The 20,658-nt window shown below is 39.4% G+C and overlaps 2 protein-coding genes across 2 annotated transcripts; one reads left to right on the top strand and one right to left on the bottom strand.

Moving 5' to 3' along the window:
- Window positions 1-915: 915 nt before the first annotated feature.
- LOC103475761 (SLAIN motif-containing protein-like) lies at window positions 916-4,197 on the bottom strand. The gene is made up of 7 exons (XM_008427621.3): window positions 3,785-4,197; window positions 3,340-3,473; window positions 3,114-3,233; window positions 2,238-2,336; window positions 1,809-2,096; window positions 1,473-1,598; window positions 916-1,376 (listed from the first exon to the last, which is right to left on the bottom strand). The coding sequence occupies exons 1-7, from the start codon at window positions 4,195-4,197 to the stop codon at window positions 1,126-1,128; spliced, it is 1,431 nt and encodes a 476-aa protein (XP_008425843.1). The 3' UTR covers window positions 916-1,125.
- Window positions 4,198-7,623: 3,426 nt separating this feature from the next.
- slc6a7 (solute carrier family 6 member 7) lies at window positions 7,624-20,614 on the top strand. Its single transcript, XM_008427620.2, has 14 exons — window positions 7,624-7,940; window positions 10,369-10,606; window positions 11,070-11,201; window positions 13,170-13,380; window positions 14,169-14,307; window positions 14,442-14,576; window positions 15,570-15,673; window positions 15,747-15,871; window positions 15,954-16,066; window positions 16,141-16,278; window positions 17,003-17,102; window positions 17,249-17,367; window positions 18,440-18,613; window positions 19,239-20,614. Exons 1-14 carry the CDS (start codon window positions 7,869-7,871, stop codon window positions 19,407-19,409), a joined length of 1,971 nt encoding a protein of 656 aa, XP_008425842.2. The 5' UTR covers window positions 7,624-7,868; the 3' UTR covers window positions 19,410-20,614.
- Window positions 20,615-20,658: the final 44 nt, after the last annotated feature.

Raw genomic sequence — 20,658 nt, 5'->3', positions numbered from 1 at the left:
TTAAATGCTAAGCTGCTCTCTGCTCCTCTGTTTCCGGCTGCTGACACTTCCTTTCACACGTTATGTACTCGTATGGCTTTTTTGGCATGATGATGGTAAATTGCACACTTCCTGTTGCAATCATTCTGCTCACAGCAGACCGTTCTGTTGTCAGCCGCCCTGAAGAGAAGTTTCACTGCCACTTCCACTTTCAGACCAACCTTCAATCTGCACAAATAGATTTCTGCACAGTCCATCTTCACATCATCACTCTTGTTGCAGATTATAACTTTTCAGGTCTATGTGTCTTATCAGGTTAAGCGTATGAGCAAAGTTTATCTTGTGAGTGTTTTATGTTCTTTAAAGTTGCATTTAGAGTTTAACCAATCAGAAACTTCACCTAAAGAAACCACATGATGATTTTGATTTCACCTCGAGCAACACTTGTTTGTCTTTGTGGCAAACAAGCGTTGCCCTCGTCTGAGTTTCCTTCAGCAATACCTTTCCTGTCCCAAGTTGCAGAGCTCACACCCTATGGTTGTCCTGTAAACGGATTATTTGAACAGAACAGACAAAAAGTGAAAACAGATAAAAATAGGACAAATAATCATGCCAACTTTTATGCAATTTTACACAATTTGTTTGAAAAGAAGCAGATAGACAATAAAAGATCTTGTGATTTCCTGCCATATTTTTACATTGGTTTATATTAGTACTTTGCTCGAGTTCATCATTTAATCTTTTCCGCAGACCCCGCACACTGATATACAACAACTGATGGGTAACCACGAGCAGCTCGGCTGCTACTCTCCATTCAGCTTAGTCTGTCGGCCATGTCTTGGAGAATCAACAAACCCCTGTGAGAGGGTGAACGTTTAGGATATTGGACCAATAGTTGTCCTGTAAACCGTTGGGATAAATAAAAAAAAGCACGCCACACTTTACAGATTTTTATTTCAAAAACAATCACTTGCTTTCTACTTCCCAGCTACGCACTACTTTGTTAGTCACATAAAACACATCGAGGTTTTGAAGTTGCAGTGTGACAAATGTGGTGAAGTTTAAACAGTACAGATACATTCTTAAGCCACTTTTCGTGCTCATCCTCATTAGTTTGTCTAATGGGGATTTGCCAGTGAACATTTTTCACCTTTGAACGAATGAGGCATGCCTGCCCCAGGCCGCGGTGGACATCCTGTCTGGCGAGGCAAAAACTCGCCCACGAACAGACAGGTATCCCTTGGAAGGGTGAGCAATCCTGCTGGGACTGAGGGACTGGGATCTCTGCAGTCTTTTCACCGCCGTCACCCTGTCTGGGGACTCTCTCGCCAAGCAGGCGACGTCGCTGGAGATCAGATACGCGGCACGGCTTGACGCTGTTCCGGAAGACGGGACAACTGTGACGCAGGGTTAAGTGGTTAGACGTAATGAGAGACATGGAAAAAGATCAAACTTATTTCTGCAGTCTGTCGACGGCGTGGAATGACAGAAACCTGGAGGATGGCGGTCGCTTTGGCCTGCAGGTTGGCTGACATCAACCTCTAAACTTCTGCTGTTCCTGACAGCCTGGAGAGAGCGCAGGCTTGTCTGCAGAGGTGACCTCATCCTGCCTGGGGATGCTGCAGGCACGAAAGGATCAGATTTACTACCACTGTTCACCCCTAAAGTAAGCAGTGGAAAATCCTAACCAGTAACTAAAATAGAAAGTTCTGCAGATCAATATGAAAACATTGGTTTAAAATCTGTAATAAATCTCTCCATAGCCTTCTGCATGAGTTGTGCATTGTGGTACAATTTAGTTGTGATTGTGTCTGTGTGTGTGTGTGTACCTTTATTCTGGGCAAGCCTCAGCAGCTTGAACTGGGTTACTTGCTGGTGAAGTTTGGTCAGTTTTGGGCTTTGGCTGCCCTGCTTAGCTGCCGGTGTTGGTAACTTGCAGCTGGAAGAGCCTGCAGCTGTCAGACCGGGCTTGCAGGCAGAGTCTGGAGCGATGCTTTTATTTCTGGAACTGACGTCACCAGCATGGTCAGCCTCGGTGTTTAAAAATGAGGAAAACACGTCTGAGTTTCTCCTCAAGAGAGCTGCAGCAGGCATGGAAATATAGGCCTGTCTTAAACCTGAAAAGCGAGAGCAACAAGTCTTATAGTCCGACCTGGTTTAGGCGCAAGGGGTAAAAAAATCTAGAAAAGTCATGGATTATTCAGCTGAAAGATAATTGAAACACATGCCACCAGGTCCCTTATGTTCTTTATACTCACTGTCTTCCTGTATTCTGGCCATTATGTGGACATCTGTTATATCCTGTAGTCTGTAGCTTGTAGTTATGAAGTCATCAGGGTGGGTCACCTTAACATGATCTATGCAAAGTGAGAAATGGAAACCTTTTTGTGATAACTGTGCTACATTGTCAGATCTAGGCCGTGGGAAACACATTTAGTTCAAAGAGAGTTATTTATTTAGAGTTCTTACTGTTAAATAGACATGTATTTTGTAACTTTTTGCATGACATTTTCATAAAAAGCTTCAAAGTCTGACCTTTTGAAATGCACGGCATCTCTGCCTTGTTATGGTCCACATCCCGCTAACACAACATGTTGGGAGGTTTTTAATAAAGTCCACTGTGCCGTTTCCACAATATCATAGTAAATGTTTGACATACTGGAAGACTGTGTAGGTCGACTTCCTTGTTTTCTGTCTACTTCATTTTTGCCTTTCCTCTCTCAGGACAGAGCTTGTCTTTTTTGTTTGCTTTATCATTCTGCAGGGTTTTCTGCATATTTATTTAGAGTGTAATAGGAACTCCTAAAGAGTTCTGATGTGTTCTAACTGGTGTTTATCTTGAAAATAATACACCCAACTATGTGCTTCTATAGATCAGTAACCTGTCATACCAATGTGCCTGATGTTCTCGATCTTATTATTATCATAGTTCAACTTCTGCAAAACTAGACCACCTTTGGACTATTTTCTGTAGAACCACCATAGCTGTAGAAGAAACATGTTGCAGTCCCGCCCACCTTGTATCCTAAACTTGACCTTTTGACATATTGCTCAGCGCTACTCTGAGTAAGAAAGTTTTGCGTTTCTGCAACTTGTCTAAAGAGAATAGGCCGGCGCTTAACTGCAGCTTTTACCTAAGCTGTCAGAGTCATTGAGCGACGTATTGACTGATGTTTTGTCCAGAGCGAAACCCAAGGAGACACTCGGGGAATGAGTGGAAACTGCTGCATGTCTGAAGAAGTAATATCTTGATCCTGGCGATGGTAGAAATAAAGCAAGCCAATGACCATACCACATAATAAAAAAAAACAAACAGATTAACATTTGTAAGATCCTAAGTGTGTGAGGCTGATTTCTAACTTGGATCCAGCTTGTTCATCAGCCCACGACGGGCAGCCTCCATCTCGGGGCTGGGGTTATCCAGAACGTGTCGACACCACCTGAGCGCAGGCTCCCTTTCTTCGAACGACGGCCTGTTTGGAGGCTCATATAACCTGTGAGGAAAAACAACGTGAGCTATTTATACGCCTCGGACATTTTCTGCTCAGGGTGTTCGGGGTGAGGCAGAGTGTTTGTTTTCTGCCACATCTAGTCCAGCACGAAATCCAAAAGAGTCTAAAACAAATAAATCAATGTTTGTGGTTGTAACTTGACAAAATGTTAAGAAACCTTTGCGAACTTCACTGAAGTGATAAATCAAACATTTTAACATGCCTTCTGAAGTTCATAATTTAGACAAGATTGGTGTAAATACATAAATAACCACAAGGCCAGCTCAAGAAAACTCCCTCCTAGCAGAACCTACCAGCTCTCTTCATCGCCTATGCTTTCCTCCATGTCAAGTATCTCCACCTCGTCCAAAGCAGACTGCTCTTCCTCTACGTCTCCGCCGTTCCAGAGGTCTTTTTCACTGTCATAGTAGTAGAAAGAGTCGTCCGAGTTACCCCAGGGCTGCGGTGAATTGCACCCAGACTTCAGACTATCAAGTCTTATTCTAGCATCCATGGCAAACGACCTGCTGCTCCAGTTCTTGACTCTTGCTGGCTCAGAATCAGTCCAGAAGTTGCGGTACAGATGCGCCTGTTCGTCCAGATGTGCATTGCTGCTTTTCACTTCGCCACCGTTCGCGGGCCAGTTCGCCGTGGCACCAAACTCTCCCTGGGTTTGAGTGCACAAATATTCTTTCCAGCTGCTTTCCGTGTGGTTTTGATGCTCCATTTTCCGTGCAAAATCCTCAAACCTCCTTGTGGCTCCAAGCTCCCATCTGGGAACGTTGATAAAATCTTCAGTTGCTCTCGTTAAAACAGCTATTTTCTGCTATTCTGCTGGTTTTGTTCATCACACACACCAGCGGTAACGTCTATTGACCCAGATTTATTGAGTGAGGTTGTTAAATGAGGGACTCAACAGATTGGATGGATTTAGAGAAGCATCATGAGCTTAAGTGGATTACCACAGGTAGCTACTAAGAAAGAGCGACCCGGTCGACATCACACTGTCACGGCTCATATTGACACAAAATTTAGGCAGCAGAAATAGCCAGTCACACACATCACCATGTTCCATGTCTTTATCTTTATGTTGCCTTCTCTCTGTTAAGTGTTAGATGCTGCTGAGGATTTGTTGTGGTTCTTGTGTCAAATCCTGTTGCATTCTGGTCCCTGATGACCTCGATTGTCCAAAGACCATCGATGAAGTGGGACCAGCAGAGGCTCCCCACACTGTAGTAAGACAAACAACAGAACTCTACTGGACAGTGACGGGAGCTGAGAAGGTCAAACATTAATTTGACTTGGTTTGACTTGACAAAGGCCAGACTGTGAGGTGTGGTTTTCATCCACAGGCGGATTAGCGGACTTATGTACAGCTTTCCTTACTACCAAGTTAAACTCAAGATTCTTCTTCTTCACTCACAAAGTGTGAAGATCAAAACCTTCTCTGGGTTAAATGCCAGCTAAGAAAAGAGTTCAGATAAATGTATCATGAAAATGATACATTTGTACAGGTACAGAACAGATGATGTGGGATAGAAAGCAGCAGAAAAACAAGGTCTTTAATTTAGTGCACATTCATTTCACCACATAAATCCACTATCAGATCGTAGGTGGAACAATGTGTTGGCGTGAAAAGGTGAAGGCCTTTTGAACCTTTGAATGCCCCAGGCGTGGTTCGGTGCGTAAACAAATGTGTATGTTGTAAAGGCGCAGAAGACAATGGTCTGCTTTGACATGGCTCCGAAGATTAACACCTACGTCTGTTGATGTGTTTATCCGTGACTCTCATTGTGTGGACATCATGAAATAGAAAAACACTTGTAAAAAAAAAGAAGAAAGAAAACTTCAGTTTTAAATCTCAGCAACTGTGTACCTTGTCTTTAAATGTACCTTGTCTTTAAATGTATTAGGCTTTATAAGAACTTATTTTTATATTTTTATTGAGCCTTTACTAGAAATGTCACCCACCCTCTCTCTTACTCTCGATGAAGGCGGACGCTTTTTTCCTCTGCCCCCTCCCTGCCCATGCCTGCCCTGCTTGCTCTGTTTTTGTCCTGTCTTTTTCTATATTTTTGGAGCCTTTCTTTGCACATCATCCAAATCTACAAATTATGGACCTGGTCAACCGATCTCTCAATGCAATTGATCAAATTTTCAACGAGAAGTCTGGGTACAGGAGAGCCCTCTTGTCCTGCGGGGACACACCCGGCAGGATTCACCCTGGATTTATTCATGATAACAGGATTTCTGCTGTTTGGAGCTTGTGGATTCCTGGTTTATCAACAAATTTGTGACAGACTTGGCCGAACTAGCAAACACTCGGACTGTTGGTGTGGACAGAGACAAGGACTCTAAAACTCACTAACCGGATGGAATCGATCTTGGAGAAGTTGTTAGTTTCGGCTCAGTGGAATGACCAAACTAATTTGGATGATTGGGAACTGAGATGTATCGGAGAGACTTTAGGGAAGATTGAAATTTATAATCTTCCCAACCTAAGACCTTCTGTTTCTGAATTGGCTTTCCCCATGTGGCCTTGGAAGGGCTGCATATCTCTAATCTCCTCGAAGATACATTATGTAAACACAACGCTCTTCCCTCCTCAGCCCCTCCTGTTTCCATGGAGTTGCGAAGCTGAACGCTCCTAAGGACATTCCTAGATAAACAACACCTTTATCAGACTATGGCCCGCTCAGTAACGTTCCTTTGTGACCCTTTGACGTCACCGCCTTCACTCGTGTCTTTGTTTTGCCCCTTTGCTTTGTCTGAATGTTGCCACCTGCCCTACTGTGTCCATTCCTCTTTTTTGTTTTAGAAACGGTGGAGTACTCCCTATTTAACCCAGAAAAGGATTATTTTAGTTTATTAGTAATATCAGAAATTGTGGAGTATGTACCATTAAGATCAATATTATACAACCCAGAAATGGAATCAGAATTAGAATTAGAATAACTACAAACTTGGACTCCAGACTTAACAAGAACAGTCACTGCTTAGTTTATATTACTTTTAACCCACAAAAGGATTTAGAACAAACTGAGAATTGCGGAGTACTCACTTTAACCCAGAAAAGGAATTAGATCAGTCACTCTTTAGATTATTTTATCAGAAACTGTAGAGTACTCACTATTTAGAAATGGAATTAGATACTTAGCAACCCTGAACAGGAGCACTTAGTTTACAAACTTTAGAACAACATTAGATTAGTTTTCTTTCCTCTTTTTTTATTTCCTTTGGTTTGTTATTTTGTTTGTATTTCCTTTTAACTCATGTAAAGCACTTTGAATTGCCTTGTTGCTGAAAATGTGCTATATAATAAAATTACCTTTACCTTTACCTTTACCATAAAGTTGATAAGTTGAATAGAGTTAGCATAACGGTGATAAAACCAGAGTTGTACTTAAGCTATGGTAAGCTAAACAGGCTAATCATGTAACTAGAAAAATGAGTCTGTGCCCTGCCACTGTAACAAACAAATCTACTGCATAGATTTTGCATGCTAAACATATTCATGTGTTTTGTTTGGGTTAATAAATAGTTTTGTAATCTAAGACTGCAGAGCATTTAGATGAAATTGCAATTTTAGTGAGCCACCCGTCTACAGTTTGCAGACAACTGTAGACACGCCTCTGGTAATAAGAAACACACACACTTTATAACAACCTCTCCCCTCCCTTTACCTACACACACACAAGCACACACACACACACACACACACACACACACACACACACACACACACACACACACACACACCCACACACACACACACACACACACACACACACACACACACACACACACACACACACAGAAAAAAGAAGCATTGAAATACACAAAGTTGTGTCAGCTCCGGGTGTTATATGTGTTGAATTATGTTCTTTACAGAAAGTAGCCCAAACTCAAAGAGTGAGTTTGAAAAAAAAGTAATTACTTCTATAGGTTTACCAATAATAATAATAATAATAATAAAGACCCGAACAGCTTGCATGGCTTAAACTTACAGCACCCATAACTCACCACATTTGTCGCTGATTGGTTCTATAAGAATAAAAAACTTCAAAGCATCATTCTGCTACGTCAAATTGCCCTAGTTACTGTGTACACATCCTATAAACAGTCGCCGCCTCATTTTAAAGTGGTAGGTGGAGGTTTTCTCTTGAATGATGCAGCACCTGCGTCTCCTCTCCCCGCCCCTCACCTCACCCTCCGCCGGGCTCGGTTCCTGGTCGTCACCGCTGATGTCCACCTGCCAAGTCTGACTCTCTAACCGGTCCACTCCATCGACAGCCACCGAAAAACTTCAGCAGCTCGGTGTTCCTATAGTCTGTTGCATAAAATGAGGTGCAGCGACGTTGAATTTAGACAGTGAAGCGCCACCTCTGCCGGGTGGAAATGCACGACAAAAGCGGCAAAGGAGCAGCCGACGGAAGCTCCGCCGGTGGAGGCACAGCAGCCGCAACGCAGGTAAGAGCGGCGCTTTGTTTTGTTTCTATTTTATTATTTAATAATTTCTTACATTTTTGTTTGTTTGTTTTGAGCTCCCAAGACGTCACTCTATAAGTGTGTAAAATGTACAAGTTTTTTTTTCCGCTTTAAATTTCGAGCTGATACCGTCTGGTAAACTTCGCCGTCATCAGATGAAGCAGTCCAACCTGTCCGTCGACGTTATTTTGGGTACTGGACGCTCCTGAGATCAAACTGAGATGAGACTATGGAGCTACTCACTCAATACATGTGTGCATATAAACTATTCTTAAGATATTACAACACTGATACAGGTGATCCGCCCAGGAAAACGTCTTTTGTTCCGTCTCTATTATAACCTAAAATAGTTTCTTCCCAGGTATCCTTGGTGTGAACTCATTTGACTTGAATGCTTCTTTTTGAATTCAGTTGCAATAATTTAAAATCTCTAATTAGCTAAAGATAAAAAAAAAACAAAAAAACATTTGCTGTATTTTCTGCTCTGTCAGATGAAGATAATAATAGTCAGATGAAGATAATAATAGTCAGATGAAGATAATAATAGTAAATAAAAGGGAGTTAAAAGGGAGTTATCTCTGCATAGTTTTGGTGATCACTTCCTAAATGTTTTTGCAACACTTATTTATATAATTTATTTGTGTCTGCAATACAATTACAGTCATTCATATTTCCTATACTTTACCAGGTTTTTTTTTAAAGTATGTAAAACTTTTGAAGTAGGTAACTGATGATACCTTTCAGACTGAAATGTAAAATGTTATAACAATAAAACTGAAATCATATAAATAATTCATCTTTAAACTCTGTGTGACATAGTGTGACAGCACATAAAGCAGAAGCTCTGCTCTTATCTCCGTTGAAGTTCCTCCTTGTGGCCTTTCATAACTTCCTCTGTAGTTCAGATGTTGACTGCTTTTGTAGGAAGAACTAAATGGTACACTATTATTCTCTGGTTTTGAAAAAGTGTTGAGTTTCATACATGTTATACAAAGTGTTCTTAGGTCTACAAAGTGCCCTGTAAAACTATTAATACCTTTTGAAATGTTTGACATAATGTTTATTGAATAAAGCAACCGTTTTTGTTATTTACTCTTAATATAAAAAGCATACAGAAATATCATTCACACTGTGAAGCATGGTTGTGGCAGAATAATGCCATTACTATGTTTCTACTCAGCAGGGAGAAAGAAGCTAGTGTTGATGAAAAGACATAGAGCAAAATTCAGGACAATCTTCTTAAAAGAAAACATGTTAGAAACTACCAGTTTGTTTGTTTGTTTTGTGTTTGTTTTTGTTTTTGTTTGGTTGTTTGATTTCTATTGTTGTTATTCGCTCTATTATCTGGTTAATTATTTTGTAGATCAATACCCCTTTTATACTTTTTCTCACTCTATAATGTTTGTTAGAAAGAAAGAAACTACCTAAAGCAAGGTTTCTCCCAGAAAACTTGCTAGGCCTCGTGGTTGGGCAGTCATTCATCCAGCGGCCCGTCGTGTTTTTGAGTTAAAAAATGTTTAAAGTTGACAGGAAATTTCAAAATATCACTTGATAAACATGTGTTGTTGAACGATTGGAAGATCAATACCTGAACACCAAAGTGTTAAAAAATGCAAACATTTTAAAAAGACTTAAATAAATAAGCAATGCTTAGCCTGGTGGGGGCACAAGTAAAGCCTGGTGGCCTGCCAGGCTTATAATACACTTGCGGAAACCCTGTAAAGACCTGAGACTGGGGGAGAGATTCACCTTCCAGAAGGACAAAGCACTACAGCCAAAGATGCAATGAAATGGTTTAAATAAACATATTTGTGTGTTAAAATGGTCAGCTCAAAGCCTAAACATACATCTAGTTGAATATGTGAAACTTTCTATCAATAGATGTGCAAAGCTCTGTTTGACCTTGTCTCTTTTCTGGACAAACACATTAAAGTAACTGCTGTTGCAACTAATGCGTTACGCTTTTCCTCCTATAGCATCACATCACTGCTGTCGTTAACCATGTAGTTTTCTTTCTGTTAAAAGGGAGTTGTTCCTTTCTGTTGTTGCAAAATGCTTGCTCGGTGTGACGAGATTGCTGTAAGTGTAAACTTAATGACTTGCTTTGATAGAAGAAAACTTTCACCAATTGGCATTATTTGCAGAATTTAATCATCGTCAATTAAATGTATTTAATTTGATTTAAATTGGTCTATGACTGAACTGGATACTTATCTGTATTAAATCAAAACCACAAACAAAATATGAATTAAGAGGAGTTAGCAATGTAAAGTAATTCTTGTAGTATTACATCGACTAAATTTCCTTATAGCTACGAACAGCTTTACGTTGATTAGCTGCCAGTAACAATCAGAAACTGCAATGCATTTCTACTAATGTCGTCTGTGCAATTTAATTTTATATCTTTTAGAACTCATCACATTTGAATGGGCATAGTGTTTCTCCAAATGGCTTCAACCCAGCAATTACACCGACGCCACCGCAGCAGTCTGACACCCGAGTCCCCAGTCCCGTTCCCGATCCGGCTACGATTACCCCAAGGGATCAGTGGGGAGGGAAGTACGAGTTCCTCCTGTCCTGCATCGGTTACTGCGTGGGTCTGGGCAACGTGTGGAGGTTCCCGTACCTGTGTTACCGCAATGGAGGAGGTGAGCTACCATAAAGCATGCTGCATATCCTGATTTTAAAACCCAGGCATGTGTGCTGAATGGTTCCCGGCACTGATTTGGATTAGAGGTTGTCTTCGCACAACTCCATGGGTGTTGGCTTTGTTCCTCAGCACACTGACTTATTTGGCAGATTCTCTGTAAAATCGCGAGTCTCACAGCTTTCACAAACCGTCTAAGCAGAAATAGTATTTTCCCTTGATTACACACCAGACTTGAAGTCTATTTTCTATCCACTCATCTGAGATTAAACATGTTGAAGCTTGACTGACTGCACAACAGATTAACGTCTTTCTATGAAGCTGTCTCCTAAAATTGATGGTCTTATAATCAAACCTGCCTTCACAAGCATCATATAATCCCAGAATATTACTGTGTGATTTTTACATTTTTTTCATTACCAGCTTTGGTTTTCCTCATCTTGGCCTGTTTCCCTTCTTTGCAGGCGTGTTTCTCATCCCGTATTTCATCATGCTGTTTGTGACGGGAGTTCCTCTCTTCCTCATGGAGCTGAGTTTAGGCCAGTATGGCTCAGCTGGCCCAATCATGGTGTGGAAATGCTGCCCTCTGCTTAAAGGTAATGACCTACATCATCAAGTTTTTTTTTTTTGGCTAGTTAGTATGCATATTTATGGAGACCTAATGCCCCCAAATTCACCATGGTCTGCAATGTTAATTCTTCAGAAATCTCCATGTCGTCTGTTTTGCTTTATGTCACGTTGCTCCAACCCAACAGCACAATCCGGTAAAATTACAGGTTGCTGACTCATGCTGGCATGCCACCTCATTGCTTATATGTCATGCAGTTCAAGCTAAACATGCCTGACTGCTTTAGTTGCCTAAAGTGAAACATATTTGATTTTAAATAAATACATAATCTGGATAAAAGAAGTTAACACGGTTCAACTATTTATTTATTTATTTATTTATGGTTCAGGTTGTGTTAAAGTTCACAATACAAGTTGCTGAGTCACTAAGTTGTCCACATCACTAATTACACAGTGACTCTTAGAAGCGTAAACACCTCTGTTAAAAACGGCAGTTTTTTTTTTTTTTTTTTTTGACGCACATTTCAACTGAAAAACACTCGTCACATATAAGAACACTGCAAAACACAAAACCTTACCAAGTATTTTCGGTCTAGTTTCTAATGCAATTATCTTAGTTTTATCTTATTTCAAGTATACTAACTTATGGGTAGATTTTCAGCAAGATGCAGTAGCTTGTTTTACGTAAATAATTCCTTAATATTGATAAATGATAGTTTCATTTGGCAAATTATTTAACTTATAACAAGACATTTTTCCCATGTGATAAGAGAAATAATCTGCCAATGGAACTAGTACTTTTTATCAATACTAATGAACTTAAACAAACTATTTTATCTTGCTGAGAAGTTACTTAAAAGTCTTATTTCCAAAGTTTTTGCAGTGTAGAAACTTACAATAATTTGTTTGCATGAGTGTGCACATTCATGCTGTATTAAATCACCTTTTTATACAGTCTCAACATTTAGTCTACTTGTGTTCACAACTCCAATCGATTGCTGTGAGACAAATCTGATGAATGTGAAATAAAGATGAGCTGGTCTAGTGGGATTTTCCTCATTCCCTCATTTTCATCTTTTAACAAAAGCTTCAGTCTTAAAACAGGTTAGAAAATGTGAAAATGATCATATTGTACAAAGGTATCAGTCAGCTGAAGGGTACAAAAAAACATGCATTATTTGTATGCAGTGACTCTAAGGGCCAAGCTAGCATTCAGTACTAAATGTGACAAAAAAGTGATGTTATCAAAAAGCTTTTATTTAAAGTTGTGTGCGCTCTTATGCAGTTGAGTTCCACCTTTTTTTCTTTCTATTTTCTTCCCTGTAACAGATTTTCTTGTTTTCTGTTAATTGTTCCGAATAAATGTGACATTATTTGTGGGGGAAAAGTTTGAAATGATTAAAAACGATCTCATTTGCCAAAATGATATGTTTTTGTAAAAGGTGTGAAGTCTTTTGAGAGCAGCTGTAGTTAACGCTACATAAAAATGCCTACAAGAAACAAAAGACATCCAGTTCAACTTTATTTTATCATCAGGTCAGGGGTTCAGTCCAGGAAAGGTTCCAGTTGCTGACTCACGTTGACTCACTGTCTCACCATATACATTGTGTAGCTAATGCTAATGCAAAAAGCCTGATACATCTGCAGTTTAAAAGTTCAATATATGTGTTTAATTCAAAAAGCAAATGGCATAATTGTTGTTTTGCAAGAAACAAAAATGAATCAAACTCGAGTTGGTTTTACGAAGGTAAAAAATTTGTTCAAGTTAAAATGCCAGAATCAGATTAGCATGTTGAAGCTAAAGAACAAAAAATAAATAAATAATGTTTTTTTTTTTGTTCTTTAGTTGTACTGTACAACTTTAGGTTGTACAGTACAACCCAAAGTTTTCTGAATATTGCAATTCAGTTCATTCAACATAAACTTTTTTTCTTTGCACATTTTTACATAATAGTGTCTTTTTTTTCTTACACTCATACTTGTGTCTTTTTCTGTAGGCATTGGGATTGGGATGCTGTGTGTGTCCACGCTGGTGTGTCTCTACTACAACGTGATCATAGCGTGGACCTTTTACTACCTGGGCAGCTCTTTCCAGAGCCCCTTGCCCTGGTCATGTGACGCCGTGGCCAATGTCGCCATCTGTGCTAATCGCACCGTTGGTAATAGTTCCTCGGAAAGACCCCGAACTCCGACAGAGATTTTCTGGAAGTAAGTGCATTGTTTCCACCACAGTTCATACTCGAAATGCAAATTGTGTTTTCTCTAATGTGACTAAACTAAAAATGTAATCAAAGACATCCTCCATACTTATGAGCCCCCATTGCAAAGAAAAGCATTAAAATAAATACATTTTCTAATAATGTAATATATGGAGGAAATCCCATGTTAAGACTTTTCTTTAGAAAAATAGACAAAGATTTGTCTTCCAGTATTCTCCCACCTTGTAAAATGTTCTTCTACAACACTGGGGTCATTTCGGCAAAAGGCGGTTGAAAAAGGTGTAAAATTTCAATTTTATTTTATCTAATGTAACTTCATTTGGCTAATATCCCAAGCTTTATTAAACAAAAGTTTCAGTAAATTTAAAGTTAGATTAGTTTTAAAAAATATTAAATAGATTTATAACCTCTTGTTGCCTATTGCTAAAATCTCTTTTTCAGCTAAAACGTGTACATTGCATACATTCCAATTATTATTTATTATCAAAACTTATTTCCACACTTGCAATTCATTTTAAATTTGGTAAGCCAGGAGTGAATTTTAATAAATATTATTTAAACTTTTCAGAAAATATTAATACCATTACTAGAATATGAAGAAAAACATTTTTATGGACATAAAATGATAAAAAATAAATACATCTGAAGATCAAATATAAATGGCATTAGCTTTATATAAATATCTTAACTCTTAAGAGCCAAACCCTGATTATCTTTTTCTCAGCTAACAGATATGATTTAAAATGTTTCCATAATCAACGTTTGCTCATCTTTCAGTGAGAAAGTACTGGGCGTGGTGAACAGTGAGGGTCTTCACGACCCGGGCCCTGTGCGGTGGCCCCTGGCTCTGTGCCTGCTGGCTGCCTGGATCATCATCTTCCTCTGTATGCTGAAAGGGATCCGCAGCTCTGGCAAGGTGAACTACCTCAAATGTTTTCCACCCAAAAAAAATAAAATAAAATAAAATAAATTTTGAAACTCCCGACTCAATCTGTTCCCCGTACTTCTCTATTTTCCGAGTTTAACATTTGTGACGTCTGTGTTCTTTAGGTGGTTTATGTAACGGCCACCTTCCCATACTTTGTCCTCATTGTTTTGATCATCAGAGGTGCGACACTGGAGGGATCTCTTCAGGGCGTCGCTTTCTACCTCACGCCAGACTGGAGCCGTTTAGCCAACGCACAGGTACGTCAGAGCGCATTGCACGTTGTTTTGTATCAACGCCTCTTCAACTTTTTCATATTTTGTGACTTTACAACCACAGGCCATTGTATTTTCTCTGTTTTCCCTGATAGACCAATGCACAGTGCATAATTGTGAAAGGGAAAGAATATTATATGATTTTCAGATTTATTCACCTGTAAGAATTCAGCAATTCTAAGCATTCAGCAATAGTTTCAGAACATTTCTTTGCGATTACAGCTACAGTTGTTTCTGGCAGCTTTGCACATTTAGTGACTTAATTGTTTTGCGCATTGAAGAATGCTGAAATTTAAACTCGTTCAGATAAAAAAATTGTGCATTCGTGAACGTTGATGCTCAAGTCTCGTCACAGGTTCTCTATCAGATTCATGATGAGTTGAACAGCGCTTCATGAGATGTTCATATCTTGTTTACACTGAATTTTCTGTAGGAATATCAAAGTTAAAGGAACCAAATACAAATGCAAGCTAAAAACCCTGTGTGTGTTTTTTTTTTATTTTATTTTATTTTAATAATGCACAAATACACAGTCCTTTATGTTCATCTGTCACATAAAATCCCATAAAATACTTTGAAGTTTGGATACAGGGTGACAAACTGCGGAATTGAAATAGCTGACAAAGCATGTAACTTGTAAAGTCACAGTTTTCGATTATTTCAAAAACCTAAACATAAAAAAAACCCATCCAGCATAGACAAATCAATAAAATATTTATTAGATAAGAGTTAAAATTCATAACCTAATTAAATAACCACACTGAATGTGCTTAATGCAAACCTCCCAGACATTGACCAAGGCAGACACACAAACTCTTTAAAAAAACAATCTAATTAAAGCAGGTGTGACAAACTGTGTAAGCTACTCTACAAACTCTCTCCAGGATCCAATTGGGCTGAGAGGCTTTAAAAAAAACTTGCATTTTTCTTCTTCTTTTTTTCCATGATCCACACTGAATTTTCCCTGAAACATTTCAGGTCTGGAATGATGCAGCCTCTCAGATCTTCTACTCTTTGGGCATTGGGGTTGGTGGGCTGCTTTCTATGGCATCTTACAATAAGTTCGACAACAACGTCATCAGGTAGGTGGGCTGTATTATGCGCTCAATCGATGCTGTCATCCCTGATCGCGATAACATTTGCTGCTCATTTCAGGGACACTATTGTCATCACAATCGGGAACTGCGGCACCAGCTTCTTTGCGGGATTTGCTATATTCTCCATCCTGGGTCACATGGCGTGGAGGAAGGGAGTGCCTGTTGGCGAGGTGGCAGACAGAGGTAGCTGCCGTGCTTCTTTCTTTTTGTCCACACGTTTTGCGTTGCGGCAGAAATCCTAAATTTAATCCATTTGCGTCCTCAGGTCCTGGTTTGGCTTTTGTTGCTTATCCAGAAGCGCTTGCTCTGCTGCCTGGCTCAGTGTTTTGGTCCATTATGTTCTTCCTCATGCTCTTCATGCTTGGGGTCGATACTCTGGTAAGATTGACTGATCAGGAAGAATGGGAATCTGTTTGTCAGTGGTTGACATGACGCCTATTTTCGCCTGGCAGTTCGGTAACATGGAGGGCATCACCACAGCCGTACTGGATGAGTTCCCAAACCTCAGAAGGAACACCTTCCACAAGTCCTTGTTCCTGGGAGCCCTGTGTTTCGCCTTCTACCTGATGGGCCTCCTGTTAGTGACGGATGTGAGTCATTTGTGAATAATGTGGATTTGAATAGATGCATATGTCTGTGCTAGAATGGCCTAGTCAAAGTCTAAACCAAAAATCCAGCTGAGAATCTGAGGAAAAATTTGAAAACTAAGGTTGACAGATTTACAGACCTGTTCAATAAATTAAAATATTACTGGAAAGTTTGTTCATTTCAGTTGCGAGAAACACATTATATAAATTAATTACACAGAGATTTATGTTTTTATGTCTTTATTTCTGTTACTTCTATCTGTGATGTTTTTTTTTATTTGAAGATAAGAAAAACACAAGTCAAATCAAAATAAATTAGACAGAAATACAAGCTTAATGAAAAGTCTGTTTTAATATCTGCTTAGATTGCTTTCAAAAGGTACTTTTAAGCTAGTAAGTGAGCCTAATTCAATAGTATATTCAAATTTATTGAATATGACTGCATATGATATTTTACAAAGATTCTTTCAAAAACCTATCTAGATGTGCTAAGCTGGTAGACACATACACAAACAACTTGAAACTGTAATTGCAAAAAAAACCCAACTGTGGTTCTGCAAAGCATTGACTGAGAAAGAGTTTAATAAGAGTGCTTACCACAATGTTTAGATTCTTATTTATAAAAATTAAATCAATCATGATAAAGTTTGACAATCAAAAATGCTTTTGCGGTGCACCGTTAAGTTTTGACATTCATATTCCCTCCCTGTTGTTCGTGTCTCAATAGGGAGGGATTTACTGGTTCACTCTCATCGACTCCTTCAGCACCAGCTTCGGCCTCATCATCATCACCCTATTCATGTGCATTGGCATCTCCTTCTTCTATGGTATCCCATTTCACATTCCTTGCCGTCACTTGTCATCCCTAACTAATCCCATCATTCCATTGAACGAGTTTCAGGGCAGCGAGTCTCCGTTGTCCTGGCAATAATTCAGTTTCAAATGTGCATCTCTTCGCTGACTTTTTTGACAGGAATCAATCAGTTTTGTCAGGACATTATTGACATGATCTGCCACTGTCCTCCGTGGTGCAGCAAAGTGCTGATCTACTTCAAGGCCTGCTGGGTTTTCTGCACACCGTTTCTCCTCCTGGTGAGTGCAAACAAATGTGTACGAAATCAGTCATTTCCCACTCTTTACAGGAAAACATAAAATTTACTATAAATATTTCAACATAAACTGTTTTAGGTTAAGATAACTTGTTAAGCTAACTCCCCAAATCCTAGTTTTTGCAAGTTGTGCTCAAAATGACCAACATCTTCTTGTGTTAGTCCTAAACTGAGTTATACTTACCGTATTTTCCGCACTATAAGGCGCACCTAAAAACTTTCAATTTCCTCAAAAGCCGACAGTGCGCCTTATAATACGGTGCGCCTTATATATGGACCAATATTGAGCCACAACAGGTCTAGCAACTACGGTAAGCAGCCGCGGACTTCATTTTCCCCTGTAGAAGAAGAAGTGCGCAGTGCATGCTGGGATAGTTGTCAGAACGCTGGTTTGTTAATAAAGTTTGATAATACATATAAAGCCAGGAGGCGCAGGGGAGGAAGAGAGACAGAGACTGTGGCGGCAGCGTGTCGGTCGGTCTGTGTTACCCAGAAAGCAGTTGGGCACAATATTGCAACACCGTGAGTGAAACACTCACTTCTTTATAAATGTGGATGTGTAATGATAGAGTACAGAACAAATTGGCAACCCAAACTGAAGCGTCTATTCTATGCTCCTTATAACGCAATGCCTTAAGTTTCAAAATAGGCCATTCATTGAAGGTGCGCCTTCTAGTTCGGAAAATACGGTAATTCACTCTCAGCATTGTTCTCTGATATTGTTAACCTGTATTACATCACTCACACTATTATTACAGCTCTTTATTGTGCGTTACCTGAAGCATTTCAAGTGAAAAGGTAACGTGATCAGAGCTCAAACACTGAATGAAGTAAAGAGCTGAAAGAGAGGAAATGATTACAGAATCCCAAGCTACCAAACAAACTAAATTGTAGTTGCTATTTGTCCTGGAATCTGTACCCAGGTTGAATATTTAGGGCAGAGACTCAATCTGATCTCTTTCCCCGTCTGCAGCATTTGTGTTGTCTTTTTCTCTGCTGCCATTGATTCTCTCAACCGAAATGGTTTCTCTTCCTCTGTGCCTCTCCCACCACAGTTTATCCTGATCTACATTTTTTTGGAGATGTACAACACACCCCTCCATTACGGCTCGTATGTGTACCCACGGTGGGGTAAAGGTTTGGGCGTGTGCATGGGCGCGACCTGCTGCTTGCAGATCCTCATTTGGGCCGTCGTGGCCATCAGCAAGGAAACTGGCTCTCTACAAGAAGTGAGTATGCTGCTGGATTGGCACTGTGAGGTCCGGTTACAAGACTTTGCAAAAGTAGTCATGCTCTTTAAAGTTTTTTTTTCCATGTTTGACCACATTACAACCACAATAAAGGTGTATTTTATTGCCATTTAATGTTATAGACCAACGCAAAGTAATGGGCGACTGAAGAGTAGAAGGAAAATCAATTATTCTTTGTAGGAGTTGATGGACAGAGCTAATCCGTTTTAGAATGTGAGACAGGAAAATGAAGTCCACAGTGGTTTTATATCCAGTAAAACTGAACCTAAACTATTTTGCAAACAGGAAAAATAAAACATGCTGGTCTCTAGATCTGTCTTCACAGTCACAAAAGAGTTGCAGCTTTAATTGCTGTAAAAGGCGATTCTACAAGGAATGACTCTGAGGGGGTTGGATCCAAAAATGGAATGCATGCATGAGTTAAAAAAAAACATTTTTTAGTATTCTTCCTCTTTGTACCTACACAACATTTTATGATGTGAGATCCCAAGGCTTGTGGCTGTAAAACATCAAAACATTGACCCTCTTCACCTCTGTCGTGGTCATACAAACGGTTCAAATCTCGCTGGATTAATCTGGTGCGACTCTGACTTCTCCTCCGCAGCGCTTCAAGAAAGCAATCCGACCTCTGAACTCCTGGAGGGTAAATAACTTGAACAGTGCGGCGAGAAGGCAGGAGCACGTGGAGCCGGAGCGAGTGGAGGCTCCGTACACCGTCACGCTCACAGACCAGGACTTCACAGCAATGACATGGGAAGTGGGTAGCAGTGCATGAGGAGGCGGCAGGGAGGAATCGACAGCAATGAGCAAACTATGTTTTTAAGAGACCTTTTTTTAATTATTTGTTTTTATTTTTATTATTTTGCTACCTGCTCCAGCAAGGCTCTGGTGGCAGATCAGACTGTGTCCTGCAGGCCAGTGTGGAATGAAAGATTTATTTATAATACTGTGTGTGCATGTATGTATGAATGGTATTTTTAAGCAATTTATCTTGGATTGATTATGTTATACAAAGGTTAAAGTTGAAAATTTGTTTGATTTATTTGTTATGTTGTTTTACAAACCACATATTGATTGAAAAACCAAGAAGGAAAACTATTTATGCCAATTTACCTGGAGAAATGACTGCTTTTCATTATCCTTCCAGACTAAACTACTTGGTCCTAAATATATTTTAACCATGTGTCTTATTTAAACTGAATGAAAAGTATGTCTTGAGAAGAAATACTTTTAAAATAACTTGCTAAATCAAGTATTAAAGAGGTGTCTGTAGTTTCTCATATGCAACAAATTATGTTTTTGATTTTTTTTTTTTTTTTTACTTTGCCTTGTATGGTTATGCATGGAGGAAAAATTCCACTGGAAAAGACCCTTCCCACTATGAAACATGGTGGTGGCAGCATCATTCTTTGGGGATGTTTTTCTTTTTTTACTTTTTGTAGCGTAGCTGTAGGAAGGCCAATCCTGAAAACACGCATGTTGGAAAAAGCAATGTATTTATTTTTATTAGCATTACTGTCCTATATGCAAATATGACAATATATTAGTAAAACTGTAGTGGTATTCTTACCATGTCCTTAAGTATCAGAAATAGGTATTTTTGTTTGTGGTCATCTGTAGTGGCAGGATGGACATAAACCTGCATATTTGTTTCCACTCTGGTTGCACTTTTGACCCCCGTGTCCCTGGAGACGCAGTTTGATTTAAGAGAGCATCTTGACTGCTGTGTTGCTGCTTGTGTTCAACAATCTGAGGCCACCACACTGTTGCTTTTCAAACTGTTTCAGTTTTATTTTGATTTTATTGTTCCATGTTGACTTCGTACTCAGAGCTCCAATTTTTGTGAAACATTTCTGATTTGTAATGTACTGAAAGTCGCTCCTTCTCGCCTGGTGACATTTTGATTAGACTCCAGCTCCCACATGACCTTGAATAAAGCTGAAGAATCTGGAAACGTGAGAATAAAATCAAAAATGTTTATTCTGTTTTTACTGTGATGCTATAGACTGTATTGTGCAACTTAA

Source organism: Poecilia reticulata, chromosome 14, assembly GCF_904066995.2.
Source record: "Poecilia reticulata chromosome 14, P_reticulata-male-v2, whole genome shotgun sequence".
Taxonomy (NCBI): Eukaryota; Metazoa; Chordata; class Actinopteri; order Cyprinodontiformes; family Poeciliidae; genus Poecilia; species Poecilia reticulata.
Note: the sequence above shows the minus strand (reverse complement) of the source record. Positions and strands in the feature narration are given on the sequence as shown.

Excerpts from the sequence above, each read along its gene's own strand:
- LOC103475761 (XM_008427621.3), bottom strand. The coding sequence starts at position 4,197 with ATGGAGCATCAAAACCACACGGAAAGCAGCTGGAAAGAATATTTGTGC. Across the intron at positions 3,234-3,339 it reads GATGAACAAGCTGGATCCAA|GATCAAGATATTACTTCTTC; the intron begins GTTAGAAATCAG and ends TACCATCGCCAG. Across the intron at positions 1,599-1,808 it reads GAGGCTTGCCCAGAATAAAG|CATCCCCAGGCAGGATGAGG; the intron begins GTACACACACAC and ends TCGTGCCTGCAG.
- slc6a7 (XM_008427620.2), top strand. The coding sequence starts at position 7,869 with ATGCACGACAAAAGCGGCAAAGGAGCAGCCGACGGAAGCTCCGCCGGT. Across the intron at positions 7,941-10,368 it reads GCACAGCAGCCGCAACGCAG|AACTCATCACATTTGAATGG; the intron begins GTAAGAGCGGCG and ends TATATCTTTTAG. Across the intron at positions 15,872-15,953 it reads TGGCGAGGTGGCAGACAGAG|GTCCTGGTTTGGCTTTTGTT; the intron begins GTAGCTGCCGTG and ends TTGCGTCCTCAG.